General features: G+C 36.4%; 1 protein-coding gene across 1 annotated transcript; it reads right to left on the bottom strand.

Annotated features, from left to right (window-relative positions):
* Positions 1–342: 342 nt before the first annotated feature.
* LOC129260031 (solute carrier family 52, riboflavin transporter, member 3-like) lies at positions 343–12,923 on the bottom strand. Its single transcript, XM_064114379.1, has 3 exons — positions 12,629–12,923; positions 6,612–8,189; positions 343–4,624 (listed from the first exon to the last, which is right to left on the bottom strand). Exons 2-3 carry the CDS (start codon positions 7,968–7,970, stop codon positions 4,361–4,363), a joined length of 1,623 nt encoding a protein of 540 aa, XP_063970449.1. The 5' UTR covers positions 7,971–8,189; positions 12,629–12,923; the 3' UTR covers positions 343–4,360.
* Between the last annotated feature and the right edge of the window lie 10,868 nt (positions 12,924–23,791).

Here is a 23,791-nt window from a genome sequence, read left to right as displayed (position 1 = left end):
CTCCTCACCTCTTTCTAATCCCTCGTCATTTCCCCCCTTTCTCTCTCTCTCTCTCTTTCTCTTTGATCTTCCTCTTCTTTCCATCTCTTCTCGTTGATCGTCTGTTTCTTTTTTTCTCTCTCCATCTTTACCATTTGCCTTTCTCATTTCAACTTTCTCTATATAAATTTTGAGTAAATATTCCCTTCCCACCCTCTCATACTGTCAGGGTGAAAAATTCAATAGAAGTTTGAGGACAAGAAGGTTGTTACTTTTAAATGAAGCCTTCAAAGTTGGACCTTCGTGTGCTCAGCTATGAAATATCTACTAAGTACAGTGTTTATAAAAATGGGCACAATAGAATTTGAATTCTTATGAAATTTAATTTGGAAGAGCATGGATGTTGCACGACATGTATGCTTATATATACATCAATACACCTTTACATAAAGGAATGGGTGATGGATAAACAAAACCAAGTCAACTCTAACAAGTTTACTAATACAAATCAGAAAAGCATAGCAATGGTAATTGCATTTAAAAAGTTGTGGCACTTTAAATTTCGCTTATTTTCACATACCAGTTATATGCATCCTGGTCAGTATGAAATATTCCACATGTCAAAAATTGCACAACAAGACCACTACCTCTTGTCAAATATTTTAACCCCTTTTTTAAAACTATATGAATTACCAGTTCCCAGTACTTTATGCAATGTGCATATAGAAATATGTTTGTACATGATTGGCTTAATGACATTAAAATACACTTTGCCACACTAAGTACATTACTTTCTTCTACGGCGCGTTCTCGAACAATATTGACCTAGGAAAATGGCGGCGGTCACGTGACTTATCGAGTTCGCCGGCGATGTTTTGCTTGGGTGAACACGACTTCCACGTATTTCCAGTTCAGTGGGCTGTACGAAACACAATCAGGTAAAGGTAAAACCGACGACAGTGACATAACAATAAAAATATCGTTGTTATTAAGGGGGTCAATTCAGGGAATACTTGCCAAGAGTATCGTTTTGTTTCCAATACTTGTTAAGGGTAGGGTTTCACACGCCAATACTTGTTAAGGGGTGCATTTTCAGAATATGGAAAATACGTGATTAGGGTGCTTTTCGAGACCTCATGGTCGCGCATGGTATCCACTCGTCAATGGAAGCACCCCCCCCCCGGGGGGGGGGAGCATTCCGCTCTCCCAATCAGAAGTAAGCTCCACTACGCAACATAACTGCAGATCACCCTCTGCAAATGTTTTTTTAGAGATATTGCAGAACTTTCCACATCTCGCCGAGGATATAAGTATATCTTAGTCATCGTAGACCATTTCAGCATTTCAACATCTATCCGATGAAGAATCAAATTGCTCAGACTGTTGCAAAACATAATCACACGCCAAAATTTGTTAAGGGGTGCATTTTCAGAATTTTGAAAATACGTGTTTAGGGTGCTTTTCGAGACCCCTGCATGGTCGCGCATGGTATCCAGTCGTCAATGGAAGCGCCCCCCCCCCCCCCGGGTGCATTATTGATCTTCGATCACAATCAACTTTATCTATACCATGTACGTCTATCAGCGAGACTGGTGGGGTGCACGCAAGAGTACATGGGTGTACAACAGACACTCGCATAAGAGCTATAACTTGCATCTCGATGGTATTGCGAGGTGTACGCACGTATCGTACACGGTACACCCCATTTGCACTTGGATTTCTTAGTGTGTACAAGCAAACAAGTAAAAAGAAAACTTTAGGAGATGAAAGAGGTGAGTATCCTACTCAGCCATGAACAACATTTGATTTAATATAAGTTTCTTATACATGCACTTAAATACTGGATCTTATATCGAAATTTAGATTATTCCATTCACGTACCCCAACAGAAGATAAATAATTCTAGAGTAATGTTGAATGACAAAGAGGAATGTGTAAGTTTTTGCTTTGACGAGTTGGATAATTATGAAATGAAGAATTTGGTTGGAGCATACCAATAAAAACAGGCGGTAAAATGTTTTTGTGAAATTTGCTTTATTAAGTAAGTTACAGGAATAATTTTCATTTTTTAAAACAGTGGCAAACTTTAGGATAAATGATGACCATTTGTAATTAACCGAGCTATGCGTTTCTGTAACTTTTGTATTTTGTCTAGTTTTGTTTTGTATGTATTTCCCCAAATAACATTGCAATTATTTAAATGGGGGACGATTGTTGAATTATGAATTTTCATTAATATGTTCCTTGGGAGAATATTTTTTAACTTATACAAGCCACCATTACTACGAGAAATTTTAGAACAGACATAATCAATATGACATTTCCAATCAAGACACTCCTCGACGTAAATACCTAAGAAAAATATATTTTGCTTACGTTCGATAAAAACATTGTTTATTTTGACAGATTCAATTGAATTATAGGTATTTTCTTTTTCTTCTTATGAAAAATTACATATTTTGTCCTATCATTATTTAGAAACCGCTATTAGAATACGAATGATACACCACAGTGTCATCTGCAAATAATGAAAAATTAAGTAATTTAGACGAATTTACAATATCATTGATATAAATAATAAAAAGAAGCGGTCCAAGTACTGATCCCTGTGGTACTCCAATGTCAACATTCATATAATCAGATTCAACACCATCGACCACCACATACATGTACTGTTTTCTATTAAGTAAATAATCAGGAAACCATTGGTGTGGAACACCACGAATACCATAATGATATAATTTAAAGTAAAATATGGCGGTCGATTGTGTCAAATGCTTTGGATAAGTCCATAAATACAAAACATATTAAAATTTTCACGGAGGATATTATTTGAAAAATTAACGATGCTCAAATCAGTACTATAGTTTCGACGGAAGTCAAATTGTTTTGAAGTCAGAATGTCACATTTATGTAAAAAAAAAATCATATAGTCTTTTATGCATCACCTTTTCTAATAATTTTGCAAAAACTGATAAAAGCTAGGGCAATGGGCCTGTAATTTTCTACGTCATTACTATCATTTTTCTTGTGAAGAGGTACAATCTTTGCCACCTTTAGTCTGTTTGGGACTATTCCACTATTCAAAGACTTATTAAATATGTCACATAGTTTTAACAACTTTAGGGGAAAAAGAATCAGGTCCATTTGATTTATCAATTTTTAAAAGACAAGATAATTGGACAATTTCATGAGTAGTTGTTGACCTAGCAAAATGAACTTAAGTTTGGTTTTGACAGGTATTTTTCAAAAGAGTAACTTTGATTTTGAAACGATGAGGTAAGTTTTTTACCTACACTAATACAAAAGTTGTTAAAATTATGTGCAATATTTTCTTACTACTTATTTTCACATTTCTATCGTACATGTTTTGAGATAGTTTTTATGTTTATTTCGACCAAGTATTATATTTATTTGAGACCATGTTTTTTCATATAATTTTTCAAGTTGTAAAATAAAGACTCATGATATTTCAGATATATCTGAGTCTGGTGGACGATAAGTACAAGCAATAACTGTAGGTTTGGGGTTGTTAGCAATTTCAACAAATACCATTTCATAATTAGGTTCAGAACAATTATATTCAGACAACTAATTATAAGTAAGTTTATCTCTCAAGTATAGAGCAACTCCACCACCAGTCTCGAAAGGTATACATTTAGAAACAAGCGAATAACCATTTAATTTATACATTTCTATATTTTTAGAAGTACTAAATCAAGTTTCAGTAACAGCAATTACATCAAATTCAAAGTTTAAAGATGATAAAACAATTTCCATTTCATAAAATTTTTCATTTAGGCTTCGAGAATTTAAATGAATGTTTTGACTTAACATTGCTAAACTGTCTACTGAATTCTTCACAAAATATATATTCACATGCACTGTCAAGACGAATGTCTGGACCAGAAAGTGCATTAGTATAAGTTTTGTTGATTGAAAAGGGATTTAATTTCAATTTCAACAAATGCTCGACATCAATCGTCTTGTTTAAATCAAAATAACCAAATAAGGTCCAATGAAATTCACTATCATCTTCAACATGATTGAATGGAAAAATAGTAGCACAACAATGCTGACATATAGCCATGACTGATTAGAGAAAAGAGTAGAGCTCTCACAATGAACACACACACTCATTCACACACAATCCTAGTTCAATTCTAGTTCAATAATACAATCAGTATATAAAATGGGAGGAAAAGATACTACAAATATGAAAATTGTAAGTAATGGGCATTGGCAATGTATACATTATCATCGAGAGAGAACAATAATTCATCAGGTTTCTTTTTTTGTGGGTGGGTGGGTCAGGGTGCGAAGTGTGTGTGTTTGGAAAATCTTTACTAATTGAATGTTCGTAATCATTCGATATGGTCTGCTAGAAGCTGGATGTTACAAGTTCTTCATAAGGGGCAAGACAAGTTACGTGGCTGGCGCACGCCTGAGATGGATCAAAGCTCTTAAAGATTTGTAGAACGCTTACGAGTGGAAAGATGATGACGGCGCCAACCATGGTACCGATTGTAGTACACCCTCCGAAGAACATCATCAGCATCCGGGACCTATTGTCAGAACGAAGAATCCAACCAATGGTGGCCCGGCAGTAGGAGAAGAATATACCCTGAAGGATCCACGCCAAAACCTGTGAAATAATAAGATTAAAATATTCTTCTTCTTCTCTTAAGAGACTTAATACTTACTATGATTGTCATTAAACAGAAATCACGATCGCACTATCCTAAGGCTAACACAGTACGTACCATCACTCCATCTTAGTGAAAAAACTTTAAATTCACATTGTAAGCAAGATTTACCAAAGTGGACAGGGAACTAATTTGGCTCCTTGATTAATTATCAGATTTTTAACAAAGTCGAAAATGCATTTTAAAATGTTAGAAAAATAGGCCATATCACTATGTGATATACCAAAGACTCACAAAAAGAATGAAAACCTTCCCTTTTAGGACTCTGTCATGCACAATGTGATGCACTGTAAACACGCCTCTAAATAGGGTCACGTCAACCAAATTCTTTCACTGGGGGGGGGGGGGCAGTCAAATATATTGCTTTACACATGCGTGACCATGCAAAAAATATGCAAAAATTAACATGGGTTCATGTGCTTGATTTTTTGTTACTGATCTTTGAAGTTCACCGAATTGGAAGTTATCGAAAATGGCTCATTCAAAAGAATTTGGCATTTTTAGACCCACGATATCACAACGTTGCGGTTAAACCTCTATTACTAAGCTTCATCAAATTTTACAATATAGTTCAGAATGGTATAATGAAGATGGAGAACTTTTTCATGTTGCTTTTTTTTTTGCCCTTTTAAGGCTAGCAGCACCCTCATTTCTTTCAAATGGTGTGAAAGAAGACAAAAACATAATCTCAAAAAGATGAAATTTCTATAACAAATCTGAGAAGTACAATAAATCCTGCATTTTATTCAAAATCCGTGTCATTTTCACCAACATTAGCAAGCTTGTAGAAGACTTTTGTTGGAGCAAGTGTGCTATTTTAAACACCAAAAACACGCCAAAGGCTTTGCATTTATGTGAAGAAAGGTTCCAAACCACTCCACGATTTATTCGAACTCGATGTCCTATTCGTCATATCTGCTGCACTTCACAGGAAAGTGGTATTTAAGAAAACATGGGTCGATGGATTATTTTCTTCAAATTAGCTTTATAACACATCGGATCAGCAGTTGCAATGCTTATCATGTGAAAAATCAGTTGATACCTGTAGCTGATTAATCACCTGTTCATCCATTGTGACGTCAATGCGCATAAAAAGGGTTTAGGGTATGTTTTTCCCCAAGCTTTTTCCCCGGGGTCATATTCTGGCGACAACTTGTGTAGGGGTCAAAATGTGTAAATAAAGCCCACGAAAAAAAAACCTGTTTAGAGGGTTATTTTACACACAGAAAATTCGTTTAGGGGGTGTTTGGAAATAATTTGGTCACGCATGTGTACAGCAATACATTTGACTGCCCCCCCCCCCTCCGATCTGCCATCACTCTTATTTTTTCCCTCTCTTTTTCTATCTTTCTCTTTCATCCACTCAGGTGCACCAGTCTTTCTTCTCGGTTACATTTCTTTTCACTCTCCATCCATCACTTCCGTATTCCATTCATCACCATAACATAAGACGTTTTCTTTTTTAGGATTTTTTTCTCGTTCTTGCATTTTATACTTATACCTACAAATCTGGTTTTTTATACTTTTTTAGGAATCCACACTCAACATGCCCTGCTTTTTAGTGGATCCCTTTATTTCCTCAACTTTTATTTAAATAGTAAAGATGAATAAAAGTTATATACAAATGCTATATCATAAATATTTTACAGTTATTATTATCATGGTTATTATCTAGTTCATTGTAAATATCATTATGAATATGACTATCATATCGTTTTAGTGTCTATTATAAATGTTAATCTATGTCATATTGTATATATTTGTATACTATCATCTTTGTAATGATTTATTTTATTGTTAAATTGACTTGAGTTGAAGTGAAAATAAACCAAACTGAAACTGAAACCTATCTAATTGACAAAACTAGTATTAACTTTTACTGATAATAAATTGCCTTATTGTCGCCCAAACCCTAATCGAACTTACGATTAAAACTTTTCCGATTCTGTGTTCTTGCAACGGAGGTGTTGGACTGAGAGATGCTGTCAAGACGCAATACCCACCAGCAGCCACGCCACCGAGTGACGTCAGAAAGACAAGTGGATAGCTGGTTGTTGGACGAATCATGACTAGAATGGACCCAACTGGGACACCGATTTCTGCAAAGGCTGTTGCAACGAGGTATATGTGTGACCCGTATGCTGCTGCTGAATATCCCTGGATAGCTGGTAGGACACTAAAGGTTAGGGCGCTGATTAGTGTCAACGTTATGAAGAGAAACGCATGCCTTGCAGATGAACTACTCGTGGAAACATTAGAGTTCCCTGTAATCTCGTCTCTTTCAATATTGCTACCTACAATGCCAACCTTACTGCAATCAATTTCGCGTTCCCTATCCACAGATGATTCTTCATTAAGGTCATCCTCACAAATTTCTCTTGGCAATCCTGTTCCATTCCCTTGCGTTTGATTTTCTTCAGCATTGTTGTAACTTACGAGTAAAGGTGTTTTCTCATCAACTTGATTACCCTTGCAACACTCCAGGCATCTACATACTGTATAATCGCTGCCAGTGTCATCTGAATTTTCAGTTAGCTCCTCTTCTTCGTACTGGTCCTGAAATAATGGAACACATCTCAGGATCCAATACGAAATCGTACTGAGCGTAAACAAAACAAATATGAATGTAAAATAATATTGTGGCGGGAAGAGGAAGTCTCCAACTTTCTCGACATCCCATATCGTGCAGTTTTGACGAATTGTGACGTTTGTGACGGGGTCTTTGGTGATATTTGTAAATGTATGATTGGCGACGCATTCATCTTCTCCACCAGAGCCTTGAATTAGGACAACGATACTTGGTATAACGGAACTAAGACCTTCTCCTATGAAATACCAATTGAGGTACTTTGATTTGAAACTTGAAATAAAGGGCATGAAGGTCAGATTAGAAGTACTATCGACAAGGGCCATGAAGAATGATATGATAAGAAAAGCGGTGCTATGCTCTTCTCCAAACCAAAACGTACACGAATCCCAGAAGAATATCAAAAGGAAACTGGCCGTGGCACCCACCGCTAAAATCGCGTAAATAGCTGGGATTTCCAGATGGTACTTCTTTGGAGCAAAGCATTGGCATGAGACGAAAATGAGTGGTCCGATGACTGCTGCTTGGGTGACGATGATGAAGTAAGATCCGATTTTGTACCCCTCAGGGATGTCCAAGTTGGTAAGGAGTGGTAGCTCCTCCCAGATCCCTCCAAGGGACACCCATGTACTGGTACCAAAGGTGACCACTAGTAGGGCCGTCAAGGCATCGCGTAGGGTAGATTTGCTGCAGATCATTTTCAGCTCTTTAAGCGTTTTGAAGTGATATCGAAGTATGGAACCGTCCTAGTTATAATCGAAAACAAAGTTGCTTTCGCCGATGAAGTTCTATTCGAAACTGCACAGCCTTAACAATCACAGCACGTGATTGTATATCCGTCCGTTGTTATTTATGATTCACATGATATAAATTATGTTTAATCATCTTCATGTTTGTCGGTCATTGTCTTCACAGATCTTGAAAAGGGAGACATGAAAAGGGAAATAAAAACTATTTTCGGTTTCTGTATTCAATATACCTCTATAAGTATGATTATTGCCTTCTGCCTTACTTTCTACTGTTAATAAAAACAAACAATTTTTTTTATTGTTGCCAATAAGGCCAATGGAATAAGTATTATTGAAAGGGGTGCTGATTTACGGTAGAAAATATTGAAGCCGTACTTCATAATTTCGCATGGGGATTTTATTTTCATTTTTCTTCAATAAATATAACGTTCAATCTTGTACTGATTATAATGTATCATATAGCAGTAGAGACCCGAGTAGAGAGTCCTACTCTGGCTATGATTATGCCATTTCTGGGAACGCCTACATGCCCATTTACACCTAATGTTTTTCATAATAAAAAATGATCGCAATTCACAATAAAAAATGATCGCAATTTTCTGCAACAGTAATAAGTAGAATTAGTACTGAATTTGATGTACAATATTCAACTTCAATTCAATTTATTTATTTCATTTTCAACAGAACAAAGTAATGTGGTCAAAATAGTTACAGTGAACTTATACAGACAAAATAAATTCAGGCATGTACAGTATATGATATTTATCTATAAGTAAAAGCAAAACAAAACAGAGTATTATTATATAAGCAAAATATCATAACCATTTTAAAATAAAATTCTGAGAAAATGGAGGGATCCACTAAAAAGCAGTGCTTGTATTGTGTGGACCCCTCAAATAATTATTTTAGAATTGCCTACGAAGACAGACACGAAGATGACAAAACAGGGAACAGCAAAACAAAAAAAAACAAAGAACAAGAAACAAGAAAACATGGAAGCACACACAAGGGAAATTAAAATAAAAAGGGAAAAGAGATAAAGAAAGATAACAGCAGGACTTCAACGCGCGGATAATAACAAAAAATAAATAAAAATAAGTTAAGGAGGCATGAAATGGTGAATTTAATGATATAATCATTTAAAATTGAGGAAATGATGACCTGTATGATTTCAGAAAATTATTTTTAAGTTTCATTTTAAAAGAACAGAGGGATGGGCTTTTAATGATATCTTCACTAAGGGAGTTCCAGAATCTCGGGCCATCGTATATAAATGTTTTTTTAGCTAACAGTGTTCTTAAAAGAGGTAAATGGAACTCATTAGACTGTCTCGTAGGGTAATGATGAAATGAACGATTTTGAGGGAACATTGAATCAAATACGTGAGGAAGTGAATTGTTATTATATTTATACATAAATTGGCCTAAGTGAAACAGATCTAGATCATTTATTTTTAGCAGCTTGTTTTCAGCAAACAATGGGTCTGTGTGTGAAAGAAATGAAGAATGGTTAATTATACGGAGATATTTCTTTTGTAATAAAAGAAGTCTGTTTAATATAACTTGGTGGGTATTGCCCCAAACAAGAATGCCGTAGTTCAAATATGGTAAGATTAAAGAAGAATAAAGCATTAATAAGGTTCGTGGAGGAAAATGAAATTTCAGTTTATTTATTATGCCGATGTTGCGTGAAATCGCTTTACAAATATTTTCAACGTGATATTTCCACGAAAGTTTGTTATCGACAGTTATGCCTAGGAACTTTATAAACGAAACAACTTCTAAAGGGGTATCATCAAACACAATGTTTGCGGGCAGTGTGTCTATGGAGTTACTAAATAACATGTATTTGGTTTTTTTTTTAATTAAGGGATAGTCTGTTAGCTCTTATCCACTGAGTAACCTTTTCTAGCTCAGAATTTACTATATTTAGTAGTGTGTTTGGATTTTTATGAGAATATAAAAGATTAGAATCGTCGGCAAAAAATATGAACGAAAGAATATCGGATGATTTACAAAAATCATTAATGTAAATGATAAATAATAAAGGACCTAACAGACTACCCTGTGGGACTCCGCAATTTATATTTCGCATGTTGGATGTAAAGTCGTTTAATGTTACGTCCTGACGTCTATTAGATAAGTAGCTCCTGAACCACTCCAAGGCCTTCCCACGCACCCCATAGTGAGCGAGTTTACATAATAACATATTGTGATTGATTGTGTCGAAGGCCTTGGAGAAGTCGAGGAAGATACCAACCATGTGTGAAGAGTTGTCGAGAGCATGTGCCACTTTGTCAATGAAATTTAATAAGGCATGTTCAGTATTATGTTTTTTTCTAAAGCCAAACTGGTACTCGGAGAAAATATTGTGTGCTTTCAAAAAATTAATAGTTCTACTGTAAACAACCTTTTCAAAAATGTTTGATATGGAGGACAATAAGGAAATAGGTCTGTAATTATTGACATTAAACTTATCACCTTTTTTGAAAAGAGGTATTACTTTGCCAATTTTCATGTTGTCGGGAACTTGACCATTTTGTAATGAAAGGTTTAAAATATACACCAAAGGATTAACAATAGAGGAAATTACACCCTTCAAAATAAAGTTGTTGATATCATCATAGCCAGGACTTTTTTTGCTATTCAAACTAGACACAATATCGATAATTTATTTTTCAACAACAGGGGTAAAGAATATAAAATTTGGATTAGGTATGCCCAGATAATCAGAAAAATGCTTGTTTGAAGGAGGGACTTCATGAGCTAAGTTTACACCTATAGAGGAAAAATAGTTGTTAAAAATATTGGCAATAATTTCAGAGTCTTCAACAATTTCATCTTTATCCCTTATTTTAGTTATGCTTGTTTTGTTATTTGATAAATTCATGGCTTGTTTTAAAATCTTCCATGTACCTTGCATGTCGTTCTTATATAAATGTAATTGTTTCGTGAAGTATTTTTTCTTTGCTAGTCGTATTGTTTTAGTCAAAATATTGTTGTATCTGGAATACTTAATTTCAGCTTGCTCGGTACCTTTTGTCTTAAATTTGTAGTACAAATTATTTTTTCTGTTAATAGAACGTAAATTGATTTGGAAATCCATGGAAGTCTTGGTGTTTTTTTGTACGCCGTTTCTTTGTCTTTTACTTTTGGAATGTAAGTATCTAATTTATTAAAAAATATATCAAGGAAGTTTTCAAATGATGCATTAACATCATCTGTATTGTAGACACGCGACCAGTCTGAAGATTCTAAAGAAGCGTCAAGTCGGGCTATGTTTTCATGAGTTTCATATTGAGATTTAGTTTAAATTATTGTTTTAACTATGATAATGACATTTTTGGGGCTATAACCTTTTGTTTATATGCGATGTACTAGTCCATGTAATGTACCTGACAGTGATATTTGGTAATAAATTCAATTCATAATAGCCATACATCATACCTACCTTTAAACGAAACTTTTTTTAAATCAATACCATGTGTATAAACATCGACACTTCACTTTTAGTGCCCGTTCTTATCGTCACGATGATAAGAGTGTAAAATAGATTGGCCGTCTGTTATATTATTTTGTGTTGAACTGCTTTTTTCTGTTTTTTTCCAAATTTGCCTTTAAAATAATTAAATCAAGATGCTGGTATGGTTGGTGGGATATAAGTTTTCCGTTTGTTACGTATAGATATCATTAGGAATGGACAGACTTAATCGTTGGTATAAGCAGTAGCGGATAGACGGGGGGATTAGGGGTTACCCCCCCCCCCCCCCCCCCTTGCGCTACCAAGTAAAGAATACGCAATGACTTACATTTTGGAGCCAACACAGAACTTTATAGTGAACCCCTTTCTTTTGGCCTGTGTGTGGTAGTGAAACCTTTTTTCTTCTTCTTCCTTTTTTTTTTTGGTTGTCAAATTCATCGGTACCAAAATGGCCTTCATTTTGTATACGAGCCCTTTTTTGTGCTTGTCAAATTGTTCGGTCAAACCCCCTCCTTGGAAAAAAGCTAGATCCGCCCCTGATATGGTTTGGGGGCTATAATGTCTAAAGAAATATTTGTGCTGTAAATTTCATTATTTCACTTTAAGCTTTAATATCTTGCAAATTCATGTCAAATATTGAGGAAAATACTCCTTTGACCACTAGGCCTCTAGACATCGCATAATATATTTCAATGAATGGAGTTCCTTTCAACATACAATGTCTTCGAGTTTCTTGTATATATATACCCTGCTTGAAATTTGCCCCCAAAATTGCAGATGAAGAGACATGGTATATATCTATATACCATTAGGCCTGTAAAGAAATTCAATGAGGAAGGTGGAAAGAAAGCAGAATCCATATGATGATCAGGTTTTACAGTAGGGCCTAAGTATGATTATAGCTTTATGGCGCAGTCATATTTCCCCTATACGGCGGCCGTACCGCAAGTCGAAAACAGCCCTTTTAAAAGTTTTGTACAAGCTACATAAGTTGATTTGAATAAAAAAAATTATAAAACGGCTGTATTCGACTCGCTGTACGGCTGCCATATGGGAAATGTGACTGCTGCATAAGTCATAATCTCGAAAGTAATATATATTATAATTATAAATATACTTGAACGTACCATTTTCTTCTTTATATGTGTATTCTCAGTGCGCACATTAATGTCCCCTGCGGCCCTGCTTCTTGTCGTCCATAATCCCATTTGTTAGAAACTGTGCCTTCTCCATCATCTTTTGAGAGCTTCTTCACCTATATAGACTGAAGGTTGTGCATACAGCCGATAGATCACCGAGAGGAAGCTCGATCTTGAATGTTTGCTCTAAACATTCATAGAATGAGACACTATAGCTCCTTACGTAAGAGATCCTTTGCACGTATGACGAATACAAACAAACTCTTGGAGTGAGTGGCAATCAGTCCCGGCAAACAGTAGATTGCATGGATTCTCTTTTGTACTTAAAGGTCAAGTCCACCTCAGAAAAAAGTTGATTTGAATAAATAGAGAAAAATCAGACAAGCATAATGCTGAAAATTTCATCAAAATCGGAAGTAAAATAAGAAAGTTATGACATTTTAAAGTTTCGCTTATTTTTCACAAAATAGTTATATGAACGAGTCAGTTACATGCAAATGAGAGAGTCAATGATGTCGCTCACTCACTATTTCTTTTGTTTTTTATTGTTTGAATTATGCAATATTTCAATTTTTACAGATTTGACAATAAGGACAAACTTGACTGAACCATTAAATGTTAAACAATGGTAGTTCCACATGTTCAGTGAGAAAAAAAACTTTGTTTCACAGGACAATGAGGAGAAAATTAGAATATTTCGTATTTTATATAATAAAATACAAAAGAAATAGTGAGTGAGTGATGTCATCAGTTCCCTCATTTGCATACCAACCGAAATGTGCATATAACTGTTTTGTGAAATGAAGCGAAACTTTAAAATGTCTTAACTTTCTTATTTTACATCCGATTTTGATGAAATTTTCAGCGTTATACTTGTTGGATTTTTCTCTTTCTATTCAAATCAAGTTTTTGTTGGGGTGGACTTGTCCTTTAATCTTCAAATGAAAACCATGTAGGCCAAAGGGTGTACGACATAAATGTGCAAGCAATCAACCAGAGGACCGACAGCTTAAGGTCCTCTCCGAGGGACCAGGTAATGAGGATTAATGCCTTACCAAAGGGCACTAGCGCACCAAGTGGGACTCGAACCGGAATCCGAAACCCTCGCTCTACCGACTAAGCTATCGCGCCTCCTTAGAGGGCATAGCATTAGAGTAAGAATTGTAATAAACTTTTTGGTTTAGAATAATGTAAAGATACTGATAAGGGTAAGTTTTGGAAGGTTAGATTTAAAGGAAAATGAAACCTTTGAAACAAGATAGCCCATGTTAAAACAGAAAAATCAAAGAAACAGATCAACAAAAGATTGAGAAAAATTGAATAAATAATAAGAAAGTTATGAGCATTTGAAATTTAGATCATCGTAATGTAGATCCTCCGGTTTGCAATGCGACAAAGATGTGTGATGTCACTTTTGAATAACTTTCCCATTACCTTTCTATACAGGGTTGTTTCTATATACCAGTATTTCACTTTAACTGCCTCTTTTATCACATCTATCAGTAGATCATGCATTCTTTCTATTTTTATATAAGAGGGCATGTAATACGGATTTTTTAAGAATACATTATGGATAAAGAGTTTGTATCACCATAAGAAAGAGCAAAAAAGGACATTATAGGGGTATTTTATAGGAAAAGTTTTGTCTGCTATGCAGACTCTGAATGGCTCGTGAGGTGGGAGCGCGCTGCTACTGGTTTGCGAAGCAAAATTAACCAGCCTGAAAGGCCGAGCGAAGCGAGCCATTTCAGCCACAGTAGACCTAGTCTGCTATGCAGACTTGTTGAATCAGCTGTGGTACACACACTGCAGATACGGGTCTACATTTGTTGACTAGGGAAAGTTGTTCACACGTGACATCACACATCTTTGTCGCATTGCCAATAGGAGGATCTCCATAGCATTAGTGATCGCAATATTCAAAGGCTCATAACTTTTTCATTATTTGTCCGATTTTTCTCAAACTTTCTTTGATCTCATTTTTTTATTTTTCTCTTTACACACAAGCCCACTTGTTCCAAAGGTTTCATTCCCCTTTAAGGTTTCGCTTAAAGGGGAATCCAACCCAAATAAAAACTTCTTTTTATAAGGAAAAGAAAATTCAGACAAGTTGATAGGTGAAAGTTTGAACAATATTGGACAAACAACAAGAAAGTTATGAATTTTTAAAAGTTGTAAATATTGGTAATCACTATACCCATGGAGACTTCAAATTGGCCGCATATGGGATGTCATAGTGATGTAAGGCAAGGACTACTCTTCCATGTACTCCAATACATATTTTGGCTAAAATGTCATTTTTCCCAAAAGTTTTATTTCAAATTATATTTTTCTTTCATGAGGACATAAAACAATATACTACCTGGGTTATATTTAGATTACTGCCCCAGGGGAATGGGTACTTAGGAGAAAACCACAAATCTCTGATAATAAAGTACATGGCCTATGGGAAAGTTGTCCTTGCCCCTTGTCATAATTTACTTACTCAGTAGCCAATTTGAAATCTACATAGTATTAGTGATCTCAATTTTAAAGCAGCTATAACTTTCTTATTGCTTGTCCGATTTCTTTCAAACTTACTCCATTCTGTTTAATTTATTTTCTCCTTCCCAACACAACATTTTATGGCCAAGGCTGGATTCCCCTTTAATGTGCAGATTTACTATCGGAGCAATTGTCGCCAGAGAAAATGTCATGGAATCCCCAAGGTTATGCTTGTTAATTAGCCTGGATGGGGCGTCATGGTCTAGTGGTTATGACTCTCGCCTTTCGGTTCTATTTCGTGTTTTCCTTCAGTAAGAACGTTACCCCAATACTGTGCCCAACCCAGGTGAGGTGAATGGGTACCTGGTAGGAAGAAATTAATTCCTCGAATGTTTGAGCGCCAGGGCAGCCCATTAAGGGGTAATATTGATAGCATGGTCCGCTGGGTTAATTGCCGTTATTATTATTATTATTATCATCATCATCATCATCATCTCAGGACAATCCGATCCGATAACTAGAACAAGAAAGATCAAGGGGGGACATATTAAAATCGTTCTAAACAAAACAGAACTGAGCTCCTAAACATTTCTTGCTGATAAATCTGTAACGCGGAAAGCTGGTGCTGCGTCGTTCTACGGCTTTTATCTATCAAGTCTCGCACAGCTTTTGAAATTTCTTGTCAGATCCAAAAATTGTTCAAAATGTGAATTCATGTACAAATCCAATAGACATCCAATACAAATTTGTGATGGGTCCAAATATCACGGCTCTATCCACTCTATCCCGGGGCTTTATCAGGGTTGGTTAAACTTCAGTCCTGACTACCAATGACACTTGCTATATATGATTATAGACGTTGACGTTCAACTGATAATTACAGTAAACATTCAATAACATACGAGCTTAGGTTGAAAATCTTGTTTGATTATGACCTTTTTCTTTTACCACAAGTCGTTTGGTGGTCGGATAATGCCATATGTACGTTGAACGCGTAACGGTGTAGAAAGGGGGATCTTATATTTGATATTTGCACAGCTACAACATCGTCCTTGGTCTCCCCCTCTCCCTCTGTCTATCGACCCCCCTCCCTTCTCTCCCCGGCTGCATGCCCCCCCCCCCCCGACCTACGATAGTTCACCTACTCGTTGCTAAAACAACAATTCTCAATATTCTTGTGGTATTTATGCATGTGAATAGGAAAAATCAATTCGAAGAGTAAAATATATATACAGAACATATAAAAATGACTGTTATGTCATATAGGGGCGGCTTGCGGGTCGAGCGACGCCCATGATTTCTTGTATTAATGACGTGCTATTATGTTATGCACTACTATTATCATGATTATAGGCAGCGCGCGCACCCCCTGGAAATTAGGTTGGTTTTATAAAATGTAGAAATTTGACTCAAATTACTTTCATTTTGTACCGAATACTCACTTTTTTTTGTTTGTCAAAGTTTTCCTGAACAAAATCACCTTGATTTTGAAGTGAAAACCTGAATTCAAACACCGACCCCCGGCCCCCTTTGAATTGCCTGCATGGTCATTTTAACATACCTTGTTGTGGGCGTAAAGTTTTACCTGTAAAGCTTGTTTGCCCCAAATTTGTACTCCATTGCTTTTTGAGCAATTAGCCAAAACCCTTGAGGAGGCACAGCACTGATCTGTATCAGTGGGGGCATGGAACTATTTTAGTCGCCCATGGCCCCACCAGTGGCGTAACAGGCGGGGGAAGGGGGGGGCAAGCTGCCCCCCTGGCGGATTTCACTGGGTAAAAAAAACGGGAAAAGAGAAAAGAGAGAAAGGGAAAGGGAAAGAAAGATAGAAAAAGAGGAATGGTAAAAAGGGTTTAAAAAAAACGGGAAAAGAGAAAAGAGAGAAAGGGAAATGGAAAGAAAGAAAGAAAGAAAAAGAGGAAAGGGAAAGTGAAAGGAAAGGGACAGAAAGACAGAACATGAATAGAGAAAATGGAAGGAAAGTGGGAAAATGAACGAAAGAACATTTGAGATGTAAATAGTAGATTTGAATAATACCTTAGTATGATTAGCAAGAGAGGGATATAAAATCAAAAGCCTTATGACTTAATGGCACAGGCAAGAATGGCGGGAAATTTGGAGAAAGACAAAAAGAAACGGGAAATGAAGGTAGAGCCAAAAGCAAAATTGAAAAATCAGAATATGAAGAAAAGGGACAAATAAAAAGAAAAGAAAAGAACTTAATAACACGACCGGGCTGCCGATGATTAATATAAAGAACGGGAAGAAAGGTGAATGGCGTATATTATAAGCTTGCTAAATTTTATGCATTAATGGTTGCAATCAGAACAAAAAAAGATCCTTAGCCAAGGGCTAGTTATAAATCCCCCTATGTCGATCATAACCTATAAGTAAAGCTTTACGCCTGTTAGATTTATCGTAAAAAGTATATTAATGCCTACTTTGGCTAAATTTCCAAAGCTATTATCACATAATTAGAATTTGATTTCAAAATATTTTTATAAAAGGCCAAATTTTTCTGTCTCGCTTCGCTCGCTAATGACTTTTTACAATTTTTTTTTACCACATTCGCTATGTTGTGCTGCCACAAAATATTTCGTTTATTATCCGCAACGGCTTTGAAGTGCTGTGTGTGTACCTGCGGTTTGATAATAAAATAGCCATTTGCAATGTTTAAAAATATCACGAGGTTCCGGGGGCTCCGCCCCGTGCAGTAACGGCATAAATCTGCAAAGTGCTGTTTTGAAGTGTTTTGAAAAGTTTCTCACCCATCACTGTTAGCTCCCAAAAATATATCCAAAATTTTCAGCTCGCGCTCGCATTATTTATTTGGTGAGATATAATCTTCATGAACCAATGCAAACAGCTAGTCCTTAACAGGTCCCTTTTCAAGTCAGTGGTGCCTACATTGAAAAATTACCTCACGCTTCTCGCTCGATTTTGTGAAATAGGCAAAAAAAAATGTGCCTCCCAATGTTCTTTTTCCTCCCCCTAGGTTATCCTGGTGCCGCCACTACCCCGGACCCAATCCACATAGCACTGGTCCCCAAAAGTTCTACAATAATAAGAACAAAAAGGAAGATGTAAGATATATGATGTTATTTTCTGAATACCTTGTCAAAATCATTCTCAAAGTTAGATTCTCATGAATAGGTGATTTGTTTATTCGCTCGGCCGGGACTTATGTTAAGCAACTTTTTGCCACGCGCGCGTTATGCTGTGCCCCCTCTTTTTTGTACTTATCACGCATTGAGCTGCTTCGCCCTAATGCTCGGGCTCAGTCATAAAAAGTCCTGTTCATACCGTGATATTACCGGGAAATTTTTGGCTCTTAATTGCCCCCCCCCCCCTGGCCACTGACTGAGTTTCAGGTCACATGACCACGGTCAATGAACTTTGGCCGTGTTGGGGGTATTTATTGAATTGCCATCATAACTTTGAAAGTTCATGGATCTAGTTCATGAAATGTGGTATAAGGGTAATCAAGTATCACTAATTATCCTGGGGGTGCTGCGTGTATTATTTTCCATAGGCAGCACCCCCACGAAATCGGGTTCCCCCCTGTATTTTTTAAAATATGTTATAATGTACATATTTATCACATCCGACAATCGCAAATCATTTACATAGTCTTTCACATATTCCAATAACATCCCTCCTATAACGCGACTCAATCAAGCTCCAGCGGGGCAGCACTCCGATACAGACGTGGTAGCGCGCAATACGTGATAACCATACACACTCTTCGATAGCAGGGAGGGACATGGGGGTAGTTTGACTTGAAACTTCCAGGTTTTATGTCGAATCAAGTGAGCCCGCGCCCGACCGCCCGTGTATTGTATACAAAAATTACAAGTCAGATAATATAAATCAAATTTCACTAGTCTTTTTCGCCCTGCCCCATGGCCCTGGGGGCTGGGAAGCGGGGGTGCTGGGGGTGAAGCAACTCCAAAATTTTAGGGTGCTGCGTGTGTTATTTTCCATAGGCAGCGCACCTTGAAATCTAGTGGTAGGTATGATAAATGACAGAAATGTAATGAAAATGTAGAACCCCCCCCCCCCCACTTCAGAATTTTCCGACACATTACTTGAAATAATGTTTAAATTCACCCTCTTTCAGATCGGAATATCTAATATTTTCTGCTCGCGCTTCGCGCTCGCAATATTGATTTTTATAATTAAATGAAATGTATTTAGAATGCCCAGATACTAGGTCTAACTCTAAACACGCGCAGGCATGTTTATTCAGATACGCAGATTGATTGGGTGGGGGGTGGGTACTCTGGGCTGAAAATATTTATATCAAATACATTTTATAAAAAATGAATAAATTTTATCAAAATCTGATAACCATTAGTTAAATTATTTAATTCTAAAGTTTAGCAATATTTTATGAAAATGGTGATATGCATGTCGTCATGAATATTTCATAGGTGGGCTGATGCTGTGACATTCCCAATATCCTGTTTCTTGTGGAATCAAAATTGTTTCATTTTTTTCATACCAGAGTGAATGATATGTCTCCCTTATAATGAAATAAGTTGCAGCAAAGAATATCTTATGGACTAAATCAGTTGTCAATTCAACTGTTTTTTGGTTCTTGGAAGGAAAATATTGAATAAACCTAATTTTATATAATAAAATACAAAAGAACAAGTGGGGATATGACATCACCAGTTTGCTCATTGAATATTAATGAAGAAATGCCTAAAACTGTTTCACTGGAATAATGCTAATCTTTAAAATGCAATAACTGTGATATTCCTTGTCTGATTTTGATCAAATCTTTATTCTTATGTTCGTCTGAGTTTTTTTTATCTGTTTAAACCATTTTACATTCAGTGTGGAGTTTCAGATCAGAATATCAAAAATTTTCTGCTCGCGCTTCGCGCTCACATTATTAATTTAAGAATATATCCAATTACCCATCATTTTCTTGATTTACAAAACATGAATAGAATGTCCCGTTTTCAGGTCTGAAATCTCAATTTTGTTTCCGCTCGCGCTTTGCGCTCGCATCAATTGTATAGTTATATACCTATTCTGTTCATTATTAGAAAAGTGCATTAGATGTCTCGTTTTTAGGTTTGACATCTCATTTTTATTTCCGCTCGCGCTTCGCGCTCGCATCAATTGTATACATTTATAGCTATCCTCATTATGATTAGAAAAGTGCTTAGAATCTCTCGTTTTTTTTGGTCTGAAATCTCAATTTTGTTTCCGCTCGCGCTCGCATCAATTGTATAGTTATATACTTATCTTGTTCATATTTACAAAACGTGCTTAGAATGTCCAGTATTTAGGTCGGAATGTCAAATTTTAAGCTCGCGCTTCGCGCTCGCATTATTTGATTGTTGATATATGTATCGTCTTCATGGGTAACTGCAGAATAGTCCTTATAACATGTCCCTTTCGATCAGGCCAGAGCGTATATAAAAAATATCTGCTCGCGCTGATCGCGCTCACAATTATTATTTGTTACATACGCATCTTGGACCACAAACATTGCTCAAAATGTTCAATTTTCAGGACAAAATACATGAAATTTCCACAAAAAAATAGCTTGCGCTTCGCGCTCTAATTATCTAATTATATATTTATGTTCTTTTATAAGAAGAAAGCTAAGAAGTGACTGTCATATAGATGTATATTTATATATATGTGTGTGTGTGTGTGTGAGGGGGTGCGTGTGAGGGTGTGTGTGTGTGTAATTATGGAAAAAACTCAATTGTGTCTTCCCCCCCTCACCTTTGAGGAGAGATTTCAGCACCCCCACTGAAAAAATCGTTCCCAGGTCCCTGTTAAGGGTCAGTGCAACATAGTATTTTTTCATCATATAAATGGTGTTTTTGTGAATGATTATTCTATAGTTGTTTTAAAAGTCAGCACTGCTGCTATATTGAATTGTGCAGGCGAGACTGCCCGAGGAGCTCCACTTTTTTATTGTAGATAATACAAAGAAGTGATAATTAATTATTGTACATGTTATACGCGCGGAACACGATCGCGAGTGCGTAACGCGAAGACCTTGGCGGGTTGATGTCCTTTTCACTGCAACATCATACCTGTATAACAATGGACCTAGGTCCATGGTATAACACTTTGTCTTTTCCACCCCCTTTTCCTCTTTCTTTCTTTATTTTCTTTCTTTCATTGATCTTTCTTTTTTTCTTTCTTCATTTTTATATTATTATTTTATTTCATATCATCATAATATTTGGAGGGAATGCGTCCTCCAGCCGCCCCCCCCCCCTCTCCCATGCTTACGTCACATATGATTACACTGACTTAACATTTTAAGGAATTTTGGTACTAAATTCAAGAGGATACGTGTCCCACTATTTAATTAATGCGCACACGAAACGCGAGCTGGAAATTGTTGATGTTCCGATTTGAAAACATGACACTCTATTCATATTTGGCAATCATTAAACGATGGGTATATTTTCCAAAATGAATTACGCGAGCGCGAAGCGTGAGTTAAACGTTTTGATATTCGATCTCAAAAAGGACATTTTTATCACTTTCTGTAACAACATGATGCATGTGTTATTACATTTTTACAATTAATGCAAGCGCGAAGTGCGAGGTAAAATCTTCGATGAAATAAAAAAGATAATCAAAATTGATCTTTTTGAGGACTTTATTGTATGCCATAATGGTTAGTCGCGTGCATTTGAGTGTCCGAAAGTCCACACACACAGCTTCAACACAGGGAACAGTGGTTTTCATGAACGTAATATTGCAGAAATCCGGGTATATAACTTTTATCCAATTCCATTAATTTGATGTAAATATTATTACAATTTATTCACTATTTATGTCTCGCTGTTCATTTGAAAGTGTCCATGTTCACAACTCTTGCTATGGCAAATGGTCTAAAACCACCCATATTTTCGAGACACTGGCACCTTTGTTTTCCCACTGGAATATCCCTAAGGGTAAAAAAGGTCGAGATTGATTGTCATCTTAATGCTAAATAGATTACCCACAATTTGATGTATAATACTTATGACTAGTATAATGGTTACATCTCATTTTTCTCCCAAACTTTGAGATCGAGCAGGCAGAACATGGCATATTCCTGGGTACAACGTCACGTGACTAACGTACGATAGTTTCCGTTCCTAGACCTTTTTTAATTGAAACAATTAATACACTCCAAACAAACTTAATTAACGCATTTAATGTTGAAATAAACAATGTTCTTGTACTATAAAGCTTTGCCTACTGATATAATATAGCTACAGTTTGAGGAAGCAAATATCGAATCCGGAATTGATTTTGATTTGCAATAGGGTTTGCGTAAGTATACTATATACTAGCAGGCTAACATTATCTGCTACGTAAAACAAATGAGCGAACATGACCGAAACTAACCATTTTCGAAGATCGAGGAGAGGTACTTTATAAATCAAATATTTCGAGTGCTCAGCGCGAGCTGAATTATGATTCGTATATTACTTCATACCTGAATATTTCAAGCTCCATTTAAGCCTCTTGAGCTGCTGAGCAAGATATTAATCTTATCAAAGACACAATGCGAGCGCGAAGCGCGAGTTGAAATTTGTTCATTTTTTTTCAAAACTTAATTTTCTTAGCAATTTTGTGATCATGATCAGGGTGCGTACCGCGCTAATACAAAATACTGCAAACTCGAATCGCGAACAGAATTATCTGTGCATATTGACTTGAAAATGGTAACTTTTAAACTCCATATGCTATACTCTTGTTCAAAATATTATCTCACTTAACTGGCACAGCACGGAGCGCGAGCAAAATTTTCTTTTTTAAATAATGGCCTAGAAATGTTCTACTTGCAATTATTCCCTTCTTCTTCTTATTTCATTTACGTTTCTTCCTCCTATTACCCTTCTTCTTCTTTTTGTTTTACTCCTTACCTTAATTCGATCCTTTGTCCGGGGTATACGTGTAGATGTCCGGGGGTATATGTGCGGGCCGCGGGTTAGATGTCCGGGGGGGGTATTAGATATCGGCCGGGCGGGGTAGAGTGTCCAGGGGGTAGATGTCCAAGAGTGTAGTTGTCCTAGGGGGTAATTGTCCTTGGGGGTGGATGTCCTAGAGGGTGGATTATCGGGGGGTGGATGTCCGGGATGGATGTCCAGGGGGTAGATGTCCTGATACGATTTTAAAGTATCATTTATGAATTTATGAATTTATGAATTTATTTACATTTACACTCTGGTTTTTATACATTCTAATTTACCGGGTAAGACTGGTAGGACTATAAAATAACAATGCTTGAAAGAAATTTTATTATTTTCTTCACAAATGGGGGGCCGGGGGGGGGGGTGATTGGATAGTACGTCATTTAAGGAACTAATTTATTTTTGGTTATTTTGTAATGACGCTTCTCAATGAAACTCCATGTACATATAATACAACCTCATACTCTGGCCATTATTCATATAGGCCGACCCCCTCCCCGAAAAAAGAAAGAAGAAGAAGATAACTTTTTAATGAAAAAACTCGATCCACAACCAACTTGACCAAGCCCCCCCCCCCCAAAAAAAAGAGAAGAATTCAAGGCAGTGCAAAGCAAAAACAGTGATCCTATAATGTCAAGAGCTGTCACAAAAACTGCAGTTTTGTCCCCGAAATAATAATAACCGATACATGCACATATGTTTGTCACGAATGTACAAA

This window comes from Lytechinus pictus, unplaced genomic scaffold, assembly GCF_037042905.1.
Source record: "Lytechinus pictus isolate F3 Inbred unplaced genomic scaffold, Lp3.0 scaffold_19, whole genome shotgun sequence".
Classification (NCBI taxonomy): Eukaryota; Metazoa; Echinodermata; class Echinoidea; order Temnopleuroida; family Toxopneustidae; genus Lytechinus; species Lytechinus pictus.
The sequence above is the reverse complement of the archived record's forward strand: the minus strand, read 5'-3'. Positions and strand labels throughout refer to the sequence as shown.